The 14,935-nt window shown below is 43.3% G+C and overlaps 1 protein-coding gene across 7 annotated transcripts in view; it reads left to right on the top strand.

The window, feature by feature from the left end:
• PDE8B (phosphodiesterase 8B) overlaps window positions 1–14,935 on the top strand; it is a 203,781-nt gene that overhangs the window by 105,884 nt on the left and 82,962 nt on the right. For all 7 annotated transcript variants that reach the window (XM_058566465.1, XM_058566640.1, XM_058566553.1 and 4 more), the window contains exons 3-6: window positions 1,858–2,048; window positions 5,265–5,324; window positions 7,677–7,734; window positions 11,885–11,973. In XM_058566465.1, the coding sequence (XP_058422448.1) occupies window positions 1,858–2,048; window positions 5,265–5,324; window positions 7,677–7,734; window positions 11,885–11,973 (398 nt within the window). The remainder of the gene's footprint in view (window positions 1–1,857; window positions 2,049–5,264; window positions 5,325–7,676; window positions 7,735–11,884; window positions 11,974–14,935) is intronic.

A 14,935-nucleotide genomic window follows, 5' to 3' on the forward strand; every position in this document is an offset into this window, starting at 1 on the left:
AACCAATTTATTCCACCTGACTTTTTTCATTGTAGCTCCCTTGTTAATAGTTTCGTTTGAAGGCTTTCTTTTCACTATCAAAACCCACAAGGCTGTGCCCTTCACTTCTTTTGGAAGAGCCACTTCCCATTTCTTCCTAGAAGTAGCTCTGTGGCTGAAGATTTTTAGGAGTACCCTGGGCTGAGGAGTGGCAGACCCTGGCCCAGAGGGAGCCCTTACTAACTGTGACTGCCTCATGTGTTACTAGCATGTGATTTCAAGCCACATGCTAAGAAGAGAATGTGAATCATGCTGAAAAATATATTATTTCTCTTTGAAAAACATATTTCTCTTCTGGAAACATGGCATTTGAGAAAACAGGAAGTGATTCAAACAGTGTAAAACAAATGACATGATGCATTCAGATGTTTAATGATGTCAAGGGATTATTGGGGAGGTTTAGGTATGAAATGGTATTGTTTTTGTTTTTTTAGAAAAGAGCCTTTAACAGATGCGTATGGTTGAAATGATATGATATCTGGGATTTGCCACAAACTAATTCAAGAGCCCGGGAGGCGGGTGGGGATGGAGATGAAACCAGATTGGCCAGGAGCTGGTTATTGCTGAAGCCAGGTGATGGGTTCATGAGGTTCACTGTACTATTGTTTCTACTTTTCTATATATTTCCAATTTTCGATTAATAAAACTTTTCTAAAATGTAGTAATAAGGGTTGGACAGTTTGTCTTGTTCCTGATTTTAATGAAACACGTTTGGTATCTCATCACAAAGAATGATTCTGACTATTGGCTTAAAGGCTCTTTGTGTTGAGAAACTATGCTCATTGTTTCAAACAGAAGTGGACACTGAAGAATATTAAATGCCTTATCAATATCTTGAGATGATATATTTTCTTATTAGACCTATTGCTGTGAGGTAGTCTTACTCCTGTTAACAGCAAAGCCCTCTTGCATTTTCTAGAAAACCCTACAAGTAGTTATCCTTTCACTCAAGTATTTCCTCAGCAGCTACTAAGTGCCAGCCTGGTGCAGGGCACGGGGATAGCAGGGAGGAGCAGGTGGGTCCTGCTCTCCTGCAGCTCAGTTTGGGTGGGGAGGAGACCATGAACAAGTCAATTCAGGTGTGGTGAGGCCATCCGTCTCTGGCTTTCCGGCAGCCTGAGAGTCTGGGTAACCGTGGCCTGGGCTTGATGAGGGGATCAGGGTGCAAAGAGCTGCTGCCCTCTTTCCAGTGGGTGGGGCTGCACTTTTCAATGAGGACAAAAGAGGCAAATTTTCCTCAATTTAGCTCCATCACCTTCACATTTCATGATCATTCTTTCCACATTCCGGCAAGGGTTGGGTGTTAGAACTAGTTTTTGAGTTCTTTTCCTTTCCTCTGTCTTTATAGGGATTTTAGTGCTCAGGTCAGAGGAGCGGCCTCCAGGGCCCGTGAGGCAGACACCACCTGCACGGGAACCAAGTGTGTGTGTATGTGAACCGGAGTCTCACCTGTGCTAATTATTCTTTTAATGATGTTACTGCCGAATCTCTTTAAAAACAAAGCTAGTTAGGAAACTAAAAATGATTGACAGCCTATACCAGGGTGATTGAGCACTGTTGCTGTGCTCACTCCTTCCAGTCTCGCAGCTATAGCTTACATGGCACAGTTCTGGTCACATCTGACAGCAGAGAAACCATCCACCAAAGAGATGAAATACCTTGTTCAAAGACCCACTGGAACCAGTTGGAGGAGCTGGGATTTGAACCCAGGTGGCCTCCCTCCAGAGGCTGCGTTTTTCACCCGTATACTGTAGGCCTATTTTTAATACGGTCTCTGAGGATGATGTCTATAAAAATGCTTTTTTCTGTGTGTTCCAGGTTTTGCTGATCTTTGCAAAGGAGGATAGTCAGAGTGATGGCTTCTGGTGGGCCTGTGACAGAGCCGGTTATAGGTGCAACATTGCTCGGACCCCGGAGTCAGCCCTTGAATGCTTTCTAGATAAACATCATGAGATTATTGTCATCGATCATCGACAGACTCGAAACTTTGATGCAGAAGCGGTGTGCAGGTACCTTCCTTAATTTAATGTGATTAGTAAATTTCCACTTAGCTTAATATGAACTTCATTTATGGATGACTTCAATTCCTTCCCAAATATGTCTAAAATCTGTTTCAATGTTTCTAAGCAGTACATACAGACTTCTATGATGGAAGCTCTAGCTCCCTCTCTGGACTTATCTCACCTTATCTATTTTTCCACGTTTGAGTCCCGGCACATTTAGAGGTGTGAGCTGGCCTCACTGAATACTTCAGGGTGTTTTTTCTCCTGAGTATTGCTCATATTTCACAAAAAACATTAAAATTCACACAGTTCTTATTGCACAGATATGGTTTTGATTTAAACCAGCTATTTTAATCTTAATTATTCTGTCTCAAAATGAACATCAGAAATGTGTGAAATACAGATTTTTCCCTGCCTGACACAGATGGGTGGATCCTACAGCAGTCAGGGAGCGAAGGCAGCCACTTTGCAGCAGCGGAAAATCTTCCAGTGATCCAGACCCTGCACTTGTTTACAGAAATGCTTGTGCTCTGGGGAGGCGATGCAGCCTGTTCATAAATAAATGCAGTCATCAGTTAGCTCTGGATGAGCTGATCCATTTAGCAGAAGTGGAAGGCTTTGAAGCTAGACGGGAAGAGAGCACTAATTAAATGCTAGGCCAGGACAGACTCCAATAACCTATGGAGCTGGAATTTTCTGGAATATTAATAAGTGAAATGAAAGGTAGCAAAATGGCTTCTTAGAACCTTTGGTACCCTGACAAGAAATGAGTGGATTAAGAGAAGTTTCTTGTCATAGGTATTTCCTTGGTATTCTTTGGCCATTTTCAGTTTCCCAAAGAATTTTTCTTAAGGAATCTATTTTAAAATGTCTTACTGGTCTCAATAATCTTCCTGCATAGAAATATTTTACTATTTAATTATATGTATTAATAAATGTATTATAAAATATTTGGTATTTTTGCTATTAAGAAATATATTTTCTTTTTAAATGATCTTCAGGGTAGAATCGGATCTTTTTCAACTAAGTATGTCTACTTTTTCTTGGTTTTGACTTTTCTTACATGATTTTGTAGTAGAAATACCACAGTCTTTTGTGCATACATAGACTAATTTAAGATGAGATTCAGGGGTGAATAGAAAGAATTAATAGGAAGAATTCTTTTGATTCAGGCAAAGGCCCAATTTAGCAGATAAACTTTACAATCTTCCTTGAATATAAAGAAATGTAGTTTTATCTCCTCATAAATGTACTTCAGTCTCAGCTGCACAGAAAAACAATGGGGGGATCTGTGCAGTTGAGAAGCCAGGTTACATACCTGGTAGTGTGTTGACTGACTGTTACTGGTCCTGTTGAAAGTGGCCAGATTCCTGAATGCTTGACAGCCAGCACTGTTCCTGAGGATAAGTGAGGGACACACTCCTGGCAGATGCATGTTCTTTGTTGTCATCTATGACCCAAGATCCTTGGTTTTGAGCTAGACTGGGCCTTAGCTTAACATGCTCCCTTGGGTCCCTGCCCCGTCATCCCAGGGTCCCCCTTAGTCCACTCAACCAGGAAGAGGTCCAGGTCCCTCTGACCACACCAGTTCCTTTGGAAGGATGAGAGCAAAGAGGTAAGCAGCAGGAAGCAACCCAAAAGAGGGAAGCCCATCCCAAAAGAAGCCATGTGAGTGTGTGCTCCAGCCCAGTTATGTTTAGAACAGTGTTTGAGCCTCTTGCCCAAGGCCCGCCCCTTAGAATGGAGCCCAGCAGTGTCCCCGCGACACCCCACTGGAGTGAAGGTGAGAAGCACTTAGTGTCTCCCTAGAGACTAGAGCAGGCCTCTGAAACACTGCATTTTTTTCACTAGGTGCTAACTGGGATTTCTGCTGAGGATTCAGTAGGCTCCTAAGTAGAAAATAAGTGTAGCTTCACCTTCCAGGCCTGTCTGTGGGGTGGCCGAGTGGGCGGTAGTCTGTGGCGGTACTGGAGAGGTATTGACTTGGTCCTCTTGCCCAAAGTGGGTGAGTTCAGGCATTCTCTCCAGAGGAGCTCGTCCAGATACCATTCATCCACAAGGGGAATCTTCTCTTCTCAGGAAGACAGCAGCTGGTCATCTTCTTGAGCCTTCCACACACACAGAGTGAGGTCTCAAGGAATAGGAAATGAGGAAGGGGCATTTTCTGAGAAAGGTCAGGAAACTTTGGAGTTGAAGAGGATAAAGAAACATGAGGTGGCTGTCCCCAGAGGAGAGCAAACACATTCAAATGGAGAGGAGCAAAAGGCCAATAGCTAGAAAGATAAACACGTGTTGTTTTACAAATTACTCAGGAGCAGCCTTGAGCCTTCTGTTCTTGGAGATGACGGTCCCCTTCCTAGGGATCTCAAGATAAGCAGAGGCCAGACCAGGGAGATGGGTCAAAACAAGCATGCTTATTTGTGCTGATTCCAGTATGTGGCCCTTTATTAAAAGTTCATCCAATTCATGACCCCTGGCCAGGAGAATCCAGATCTGAGCCACAGCATACATGGCACATTTTCTAAGAAGACTCAGGGACCTCAAAATTCTACATCCTTATATATTTTAACCCTGTTAAATTCCTAGGGAATAAACTAACTACATACAGGTGGTCACAGCACAACAACTATCATTACAGTGACAATTGCTATATTGCATTGTTTCTCAGCTCTTGTCAATGACCCAGTTGTTTAAAGTATATGTGAGCATGAACAACAGTACAACCAAAAATTTGGGGTGGCTCTTGGCACCATTTTTAATAAGCTTTAACCTGCATCTGTATACACAGCTGCCAGTGAGTGCTTTAATTTTTATTATAAGGTCAGCTTTCTGAACTGTTTCCTACTTTAAGAGAAAAAAAAAAGTCCAGCCCAATTAGCTCCCCAAGTACAAACTGATAACTGGAGAATTGTAGGACTGCCAGTTTTTTTGCAGAGTGGAATTTCAATCATTTCAATCAGGAAACATGGAATTTATGTGGAATTTGCCAGTTTTTGAAGTGGAAAATTGGCAGGTCTGACCTATTGGATAACTGCCTGGGAAAAATGAAGAGATTGTCCTAATCCACAAGGGCATCTTTCTTTGTTGTCTTCCGTGGGTTTTCAGACCTTTTCTTTAGAGGAAGATTTGATTTTGTGCCATTTTCAATGTGAAGAAGTTCCACATTTGTTTAAGGAACAATGCCCAGATCACCTGGTTTGACGTGGAGCCTTCTCATTGCAGGTCGATCCGGGCCACAAACCCCTCAGAGCACACGGTGATCCTTGCGGTGGTTTCACAAGCGTAAGCTGACCTCCCATCCCCAGCTGGAAGCAGAACTGTTCATTCTGAAACATTTGTCTGATGTAATCCAGTCTTTGAGCTCACAAAGCCACGGGCATGCCTTTGGCCCTACAATACCAACCGTAGATCTTGCCTTGGGGGTTTTCTTTGTTTTGCAAGTTTCTGGGAATATTTAGGTTTTTCTCTCTATCCTATCTAATTGCTGTTAGCACATACTCATACACCTCAGGAAAAAATGGTTACTCGTGATATGCTAGAAATGAATAGAAAATCTGGGGGAGGAGGAGGTCTGGAGAGAACATTGTTCCAGCTTATCTTTTTTCTTTGAGGAAAAGAGATGGGAGAATGCTTGCTTTTCACTTAAGAAGAAACAAATTGTAGCATGAGAACAAAGAGGCACTAAATCCACTGCAAGAAAAGGACTGTGCAGTGGGTGTTGGGACTTTTACGTGGCCAGAAGTGGGACAGAGGATGTGTGCGAGTGTTGGAAGGCAAAAAAGAGAAATTGAACTGTAGGTACAAGACTATGGGATGAGAAACTCCTCTGCTGGGTTTATTGTCTGAAATGGCCAGCACTTAGGATGAAAGACCTAGAAAGAAAGAAGTTGTTTGTATAAGCTACAATGGTTGGAATCTTTGCAAGTATCAAAACGTGTTGTAGTCACTTAATGGCCGTCCTTTGGATTCTCTCCAGTGGCTTTGGAGAGAATAAGACCTTACTTGGAGCCTAAGAGCTACTAGACTTTGCCCCATTGTGGTGATTGGCACAGATTCTGCAATGAAGGAGCTGATAAGCCAGCAACTCAGACAGAGTTTAGGTCTCCCCTAGGCAAGCCTGGCCAAGGGGAGACTTGAACTACTCCATTCCAAAGTCATACTGGTACAGTGGGAAATCCTGGCTTCACAGTCTTGCCCTAACCAAAGACTCTTCCTTACCTGTTACTCCTTGAGTCTCTTGTTAGGAGCTGTGTCCCTTCACTTTGATACCTGCTGTGGGCTGTGGGCCAAGGAAAGTAAAGAAACTGTCCCTGTGGGTTCTTGACCACCTCGCCATCCTGGCGGGAATGGGATCTCAAGGGGAATGAGTGAGGGGGACCGAGATGTGCAGTCAGCCTTCTTCAGCCCTCTTATACTTTATCTTCTGGGACCGTGAGATCTTCACAGGCTCTTTGAGTCTGGGACGTAGACACCAGAAGTCTACTAGGCCACACAGCATTTCCCCCAAGCCTGGCTTATTCCATGGACCCAAAAAAAGAAGCACTCTTTTTTCCCTACTCATACAGCAAAAGTAGTTTACAGTAAACTATGTTTACTAGCACTTGACAAGTAACGGTTTGCTGTGGCTTATTATTTTTCATTAAAATATTTCATATATAGAGAGAGTAATAATAAAATGAATGCTGAGTTTGTGCCACTCAGCTTATGAAATAGAACATTATTGATACTTTTGGAACCTTTTGTGCCCCTCTTGATTTATCCTTTAGAGAAGGTAGAACCCTGAGTTCCCGAGGAGAAAAGGGGAATGGGGAAGACAGCTGTTCCCTGTAGGGCAGGAATCAGCTACAGGTAATGCCACACATAAGCCCTGGGGCTTCTCTTTCTGTTCTCTATCTGCTCCTGCACCCATCCCTTTTATTCCATTTTTCCTCCCTATTTTCTGAGGTCTGCACTCCATCCTACTTACTGGCTGTGTCAGGGACACCGTTGTCTGACGGTGGCAGCACGGCTACGGCATATCTTCGCGATAAGCTGACCTCCTACTCAAGCCGAAGTTCTGAAACCCACCTGGAGGCTCAGTATAGGAAACTTGCCTGTGAAATGAGTGGCAATAATCAGTTTTTTCTCCTCCTCCCCTCTGACTTTGCATCCCTGATGACATTTCTTTCCCATTTGGCCATGGGATGCTATGACAGTTTTCTTTCTCACGTGGAGAGTTGGACCCAGCTAGGTCTCCGGGTGGGAGTCAGGCTTCCAGAAGCTTTGGGGACAGCAAAGAGGGCAGCGGTCTCTGGGTTGAGCATTGCACCTACCTGGTCCCTTTATGGGACTGCTCCCTTTCATTTCCTCCAACTCCCAAGGCAGTGCAGAGTTGGTGAGGGCCACTCATGTGTACCTGGGGTGAGGCTTTCAGGCACACTGCTGGAGTTTTCTCTACTGTTGTTCTTTTTGCATCTGGAAGGCAGATGTGGGAGTCTAGGTCCTTGAAGGCAGGTGTACCTGTGGGCACGTGCTGGTCAGTAGGCCACTCTTAGAGCCAACACTGTGTCAGCTTCATTGCTCTCTCTCCGTGTTCCGGTGTGAGGAATCCTGGTTTGTATCTGCTGAGTGACCACATTTTCTGCTTTGCTGCAGATCAGGTGACCATGAAGAGGCCTCAGTCCTCCCTCTTCTGCACGCGGGCTTCAACAGGGTACGTACCAGATGAACCAGCACCTCCCTCAGGCAAGCGTCTTACCCTTGATGCTCCCGTGACAGCAACGTCGAACACCCGCAGGTCACTGTTAAGGGAATTAAGCCCCGGGACTGTGAGGGAAAGGAAGGAGCTGTTCTCAAGGGATAGTTAGGAATAACTGCTAGTCAAATTTTTTTCCTTTTTCTCTCATAACTTTGTATATCTTAGCTACAGATAAGTAATGATGTAGAAACACATCTTATTATATCAGGTCAAAATTCTGTAGTTCCAAAGTAATCTCACTTAAATCAGTCCAGTCGGTTAGATTCAGTGTGAGTGTGTGCGTGCACGTGTGTGTGTGTGTGTGTGTGTGTATGTGTGTGTCATTATATATAAATAAGTCCACCAAATAAGCAACAGGATGCTGTGTTCACAGGGCCTAGCAGGAGCTCATGTCCTGGGACAGGCCCGTGATGGCTATAGCATCCTGTGAACTCCTGATTTAAACCGTATGTGTCAGCCAACGAAAATTCTTTGAGTGACAACTACATGAATAACACTGATGTTCAACTTGTTAAGACTGATTACTCCAAGGAGACTTACCAACAAACTAAATAACTAGGCTTGGCTAGTATCTCAAGGTTTTTTGACAAGAGTAATCTGCATCTCAAAAAGATGGTGTGACGCATTCCTTTCCTTCAAAAGTAGGATACTGCCTGAGCCTTGTGAATTATGAAAATTCCTTTGGGTGTGTTGTAGAGCACAGAGAAGCAAAATTGGCCTCTGTGACGCTGTTGTCTTGTGCTTTGGTCTATTTCAGCATGGCAGTAGCAGTGCTGTATAAAATAGTCACGGTAGCAGAGTGGTTCACATGTGTAATGAAATGTTTCTAGTTAGCAATATTACTCACTCCCTGAACACTTTCATCTTGTCCATCATTGCATCTCTCAAAGGCTGGTATTTGGTTCTGAATGCTGTTCTTATGTGCTGTATCTTAATGAGAATGCAGAAGACAATGCTTCTGAGTTTTGGGATGGGAAGTTGCAAAGGGAAAATTGTCAAAGAAGCCACGTGGCTAAGACTTCTTTTCTTTACTGACTGATTTTCTGAGAAATAACCTACAATTCTTCACGGGTTTTGTAGATCTTCTGTTTAATGTTGACTGCCCACTGCACCCCAGCCCATCCTCGTCCTTCACATCTGTGGTAGGACCTCTCGGAGTGGGAGGACGTAGGTTCTCCTCGTTACCTGGGGACTCATTCCTGGAGAACAGCAGTGACACACTGTAAGTTATGTTGATGAGGACCCACGTAGGTGCTGTTGAGTGTCCTTCTGGATTCAGCTTTTAGTTCAGTGATCCTACCTCTGACTGGTATAGAGACTGTCATTTGGAGTATTAGTGTCTTGTCTGGAGGTCTGAGATTGCACAACTACTCACAAGAAACAGTTGGCCTTCTTTGGGTGCAAACACTATTAAGTAAACTTAGGAAGGAAAGTTCCATTGTTTTCTTTGTATGTGCTTTGTAACCTGTCCTTGTTACTCTAGAGGTTTCATTGCACTCTGTCTGGACATGGTGCTGCTTTTTTGCAGTCAGCCGCAGTGAACAAAACCCTTGGTGGAAGCATGAAACACAGTACATGTCAGGGACCACCTGGTGTTCTTTAGTGCTGGCTCTGATCAAGGCCTTTGCCAGCCAGGTCAAAGTGCCCCCAGATAGTTCCGGCTCTTTCTGAGGGAAGCACACTGCACCTACAAAGGCTTTCCCTCCTGGGTTACCGTGGCACAAGATCATCTGAGGCTGCTCTCCAGGTGGTTGGTCTCCTTTTTTGGGCAAAATCTTGTCTTTGGCAACTCTCTACCCAAGCACCCTTCCAAATCTGCCAGCTGTTCTTGCCTTTCATGAGGTCGTTTCCCATCTCCGAGTTGTTTTGATTGTATTAAATCATCTGCTGAAACTCAGCCCTGTGTTGCTAGCTAATTGGCCAGTGCTTCAGTGTATGGGCCCCTGAGTGGCGATCCAGGAACAAATTGTGCCATCAAATATTCCACAACAACTCCCCTTGGAGCCTCTGGAGCTGTGAGTGAGTGGCCGACTGCGTGATGCTCAGTTCCCTCTGAGCCTGTCAGGAACCAGCATCTTAGCAGAGGGCGATTGCAGCTGTTTTTATGTCAACCTTTGTGTGCCCCTTCTTCTATTTGAAATGATGCTTATTTGATTCAGCAAGTGTTCGTGGAGCACTTCCTATGTGCAGCGCGATGTGCTAGGCATGCCCAGGATCTGACGGTCAGACCCAGCTCCTCCCTGAGAGGCTTCCTGTGGAGGAGGAAGTGGAGAGCTAAGACGTATTATTTTTCTGGCTCCATTCTAGGTGATTTACTTAATCCTCATGTATGTGTGAGAGAATGGATATTTTCTCCATTTTTGCAGAGGAGGAAATGGGCTTAAGATGACTAAATAGCTCGCCAGGGCCCATACTCATAGCAAAGTCGAGATGCAAATGCATGATGTTTTACTCCAAATTCCATGTTGGGTCCACTAAAGTAGTATTTCCCAAGCTGCCCCATGGAACACTAGAGCTCCAAAAGCTCTTAATAGGTGTTCCATGAAAAAAGGCTTCTGTGGTCAAATAACTTCGGGAAATCAGTAAAGACTCTGTTCCTCCTCCTCCCACCCCTGAGATCCACAGTGCGCAGTAGCGACATTGCACGTGAGACATCGAATGCCCTGAGAGGTCCTATGCTAAAGAAACCTACCTAAATTTCTGGAAGCAGGGCCCAGGAATCTGTGTTTTTAACTGAACGCCCAGTTGATTCTTAGCATGGTGAAGTTTGAAGACCACTGCTCTTGATTCATCAAATTATTTCAGAGATATGGGTTACCTACAGTCTGGAAAATCCCCAAAAGATAAAGCAGTAGAATCTTCGATTACCTTTAGTCTACAAAACACTAAGTGCCAGTTATATGCAAACGAACTACTCCATCACCTATAGAAAGCTGTTCTTCACTGCTGGAAGTAGTGTACCACTGTATTTCACTAATGGAACTTCTTAGCACAACTAAAGAAAAATAAAATATTATAAAAAATTATTACTTAGATGTGAGAATGAACATATAGCATGATTATATATATACAATAAACATGAGTGTGTCTAAATATGCATATTAACACATGCACACCCACAGGCATAATAAAATTAATGATATCTCTAGCTTATGACATTATCAGTGATTTTTTATTTATATTTTTCTATATTTTATACACTTTAAAATTAATGTGTATTACTTTTATAATTAGACAACAAAAGTTTACTTTTAAACTTTCTGTCTTCGAAAAAAACCTGTCTAACCCTGTTTCTTCCAACATTTTCAAAACTTATTTTATCACAGATCCTTTTGTGTATCTTATGAAGCATCGGCTGACAATGCTCAGAGGTCTGTATAGGCTTGTAGATGATCTACACCCATCCAAGAGCTCAACCTGAACTGAACCGTGTTTAACTTTGTTTTGTAAATAAAAGAGAAAGTGTTTCCCTTCTGTGTGTGCTCACAGCTTCCTCTCTTTCCTTAGCCCTTCCCAGCTTCCATCTGGAGTAGTGGGGACCAGAGGCAAGGGAAAGTCAGGGAGCTTTGCAGGTGTTCCCCAGGGAGAAGCCATCCATGCTAGATGTGTGAAAGAGTGTGTGTGTGTGTGTAAGACAGGAGGGAGGAGAGTGCATGAGACCCTCAAAAGATGAGGAAGGAAGCAAGGAAGGGCCTCTCCCTTCGAAAGAGATCGTTTGTAGAGTAGCACACACGGAATGCGTCCTGTGTTGGGTTTTAGAAGACTTATTAGTGCTATATAAAGTGAAGGCGATTCAGTAGTTAACAGGGTTGGGGAGGCGTTCTATGCCTTTGTGTGTTTATTTTCCTGTGAGTATTCGTATTGAAGATTTTCCCACCTTTGTTATAAAAGGGAGTTAACCGTACAGTATTATGTGCTCTGTTGTTTCTCATACATTTAAACGAGCATTTCAAACATCTTGACAACTGTTTTATTTCATTTCATCTTACCTACTAGTTGTCTTATGTAACAGAGTTACCTGGGGTGGAAAAACTGTTAAGTTTCTTCATTTGACTCTTCAAGAAGTGATTGTATCTCTTAAGTATTATCTTTGCTTTCTTTTCAGAGATTTATGGAGAATAGCAGCATAATTGCTTGCTATAATGAACTGATTCAAATAGAACATGGGGAAGTTCGCTCACAGTTCAAATTACGGTACGTAGCAAAATGAGACAGGACATGAGGTTAAAAATTCTGTAGAAAACTTGTCTGTCATCAGGCTGATGTTCATAGGTTCCCAGCTGAATCCTAGGGATTTTGAAGCCATTAAACAGGTAATGGTAGCTGGTAAACAGCAGATTCTAAACTGGGAGCCCTTTGGTATACTGAAATAAACTGGCAGCATTTCTTCTTTGGACAGTATTTTCCACTATTTACAGCAGTTTTAAAATTATACCCTAGGAAAAGTACTGTTTAATTTTTGTACAATTAGATCGAGATTAAGAATAACCTTTGAGGATTACTTTCTACTTAACTACTTTCAACATTTATAAATTCCTACTTGGATTGTTATGGGTAGGGACAAACCAGCGGGTATATTTATTATGCTAACCATAATAATTGCTACATAGCCACAATAGCAATTTTGGGAGGTCTCTTTGTGGCCTTGATGTGCACAAAGTCCCTTTATAGGTTCTAAGTCTCTTTACAGGTATACAGCGCTTTCAGACCAGGTTTCTCTCTGGCGCTCACTTGTGGAAAGGGAGTCTGAGTGTCTGGCTGCTGCTAGAACTCAGGTTGGTGGGATGTTCTGCTTCTGGGACGTCTTGGACTATCAAGGTCCTAGTTCAAGCTTGGTTTTGCTCAGGCTCCGCTCTGGCACGTTCTCAGGATCCTGATTTCTTCAGCCCGCCCCCCTTGAGCAGAGAGAAAGCAGGGGAAGGAAGAGGCTCTTCCCATCCTACCGTGCCTGTGAGGCCAGTCCCCAGTGGCTCCACCTGTAAGATGCCAGAGGTCCCTGACATGGCTTCTCTTGCTGGCCCACTGGAAGGTCACGGTGCTTTCAGGCTCAGTGGAAAAATAAGTGAGATAGCATCTCATGGTATTGATTGTACTTCTTATCTTGATTACTTAATTTGCATTCAAAGGGGCCAAAACCCTTTTTAAACTTAATTTTTCTCTGCCATCCTCTGTCCTTTGGAAGCAAAACAGATTGGCATAAACCCACAGAGGCAAGTTCTTCTGGGGTTCCCTGGTCAGGGAAGTAGCTTTTTGGTGGATAGAGAGCTTTGAGGAATAAAGTGTGGGGATGAACTGTCACTATCTTAGGAGGGAAAGTATTGAAAAAGAGTCTCAAGCTAGTGGAAATTCAGGTATTTTAACAGTCTTTGGCGAGGAATATTGCCAAAGATTTTTGAGAGTAGAAGTAAGTTAAATCCCTTAGTTTCTTTGTATCCATATATTTATTAGCTTCAGAGAACTTCATAGGGATTTCTCAAGAAAACCATATTGCCTTTACTTAAGCAATTTATGATTTTTAATATCATATATTAGTTGTTTTTATTCCTGAGAGTCTCTACTGTTTTTAATTGAGGATAAGAAGACTTTGTACTTTTATTTTGGATGTTTTCACAATAGAATTAGAAAAAGAGGGATTTCAGTTTGGTTTAATTCAACTGTGTATTATCTACAACAAAAAGGAATAGCACACACCTTAGTGCCTTGGTAGGTAATTCCCTCATTTTGTTTTAAATAACTGCTTGGGTTTTCTTAGGCAACATTAAATATGATGGCGCATGTGAGATGTCAGAAGGTGCCTTGTCCACGGGGAGTGAGGTGAAGGCAGGTCTGGCAGTTTGAAATAAACCTCCCCAGCCAGCACAAGGGATTAAAGAAGGGGCTTTGGATTACTGCACTGATGAAATTTGCTTGGAGCCAGGGTACTGAAAAGTTTTCAAGGTTCAGAACTTGGCAAGTTTCTGAGTACCTAATACTACATCAGTCCCATAACTTCTCACCTCTCACTGCCTGGAGCTGGCTGGGGGAGTGGGACCCACTGTAGCCATCATGATGAAAAGACTCAAGGTCTTAATGCAGATCAGTGTGAAGCTGATGAGTGGTCTTGACCCAGGCAGGTGGCGGCCCCAGGAGGGTGGGTTTGCCTGGCACTGATCCCGTTACCTTCCACATCAGCTTAAGCTTGGCTGGTAGAGCCAAGTCACCAGCAACCAGCATGAGAGCAGCCCACGTGGTGGGGAAAGGAAGGCAAGAGTTCTCCACAGGGGAAGGCCGGAGGAAGACTAAGGGGTCGGTTCCTTCTGTTCCCTTTTGGCTGGTTCCACGTCAGCCATCCCCAACTTCCTTCCCTTACATTGGGCAAGTGGGGTGTGTGTGCATGGTTTGACTCTCCCTGGCTGTACTAGATCTGGGCCCAGCAGATGGGGGGACGGTGACCCATACCATGACCTTCCCCAACTCCTCAGGGCACTCAAGGACATCTAGAGCATCTACGTGCACCCCAGAGGCAGGCAGGCAACTCTGTCACTCGCCGCAGACTGGGAAAGTGAGGCTCTTTATTATACAATGCCAGAACAATTATAGTCTAATTATATAATACTTTTCCCTGCGAATCCACCCCCGGCTGCAGCTAAATATGTGGCATTACTAGCATTCTGCAAGGACAGTCTGTACTGCAAGGACAATGTCGAATGTTGAAGGTAGACACCTCTGTCCAGGTCTTCATGGATGGTAACCACACTTACTTAACTAAGAAAAAAGACGATCATGTGATCAAACAAAAAATATCTAATTTTAAAATTCCATCGTATAGAGTAACTTTTAAAGACAGAGGGACTAAATCACATTTCTGTGTACATTTGATGAATTACCTTATTGAACAGAAGAATTCATGAAATGGGGAATGTCTAGGGAAATATGGGCTGAATGATGACCATTATCTTCTAATGTTCTTATGCCTCCTTATCATGAAAAGAACTGTGTTATTCAGATGCACATAGGATTTAGCTACGTATCAAAATTTAAGCTGATCCATTTATACTGATGCAGTACTAGCTGTTGTTTCATCATTAGTCAGTCTATATCCGTTATCTGGGAGTTATGCCCAAACCATCATGTTTATTTTGCTCCAAGCCTGAAGACAGTAGCAGTCCTCCATTTT

This window comes from Diceros bicornis, chromosome 1, assembly GCF_020826845.1.
Source record: "Diceros bicornis minor isolate mBicDic1 chromosome 1, mDicBic1.mat.cur, whole genome shotgun sequence".
Classification (NCBI taxonomy): Eukaryota; Metazoa; Chordata; class Mammalia; order Perissodactyla; family Rhinocerotidae; genus Diceros; species Diceros bicornis.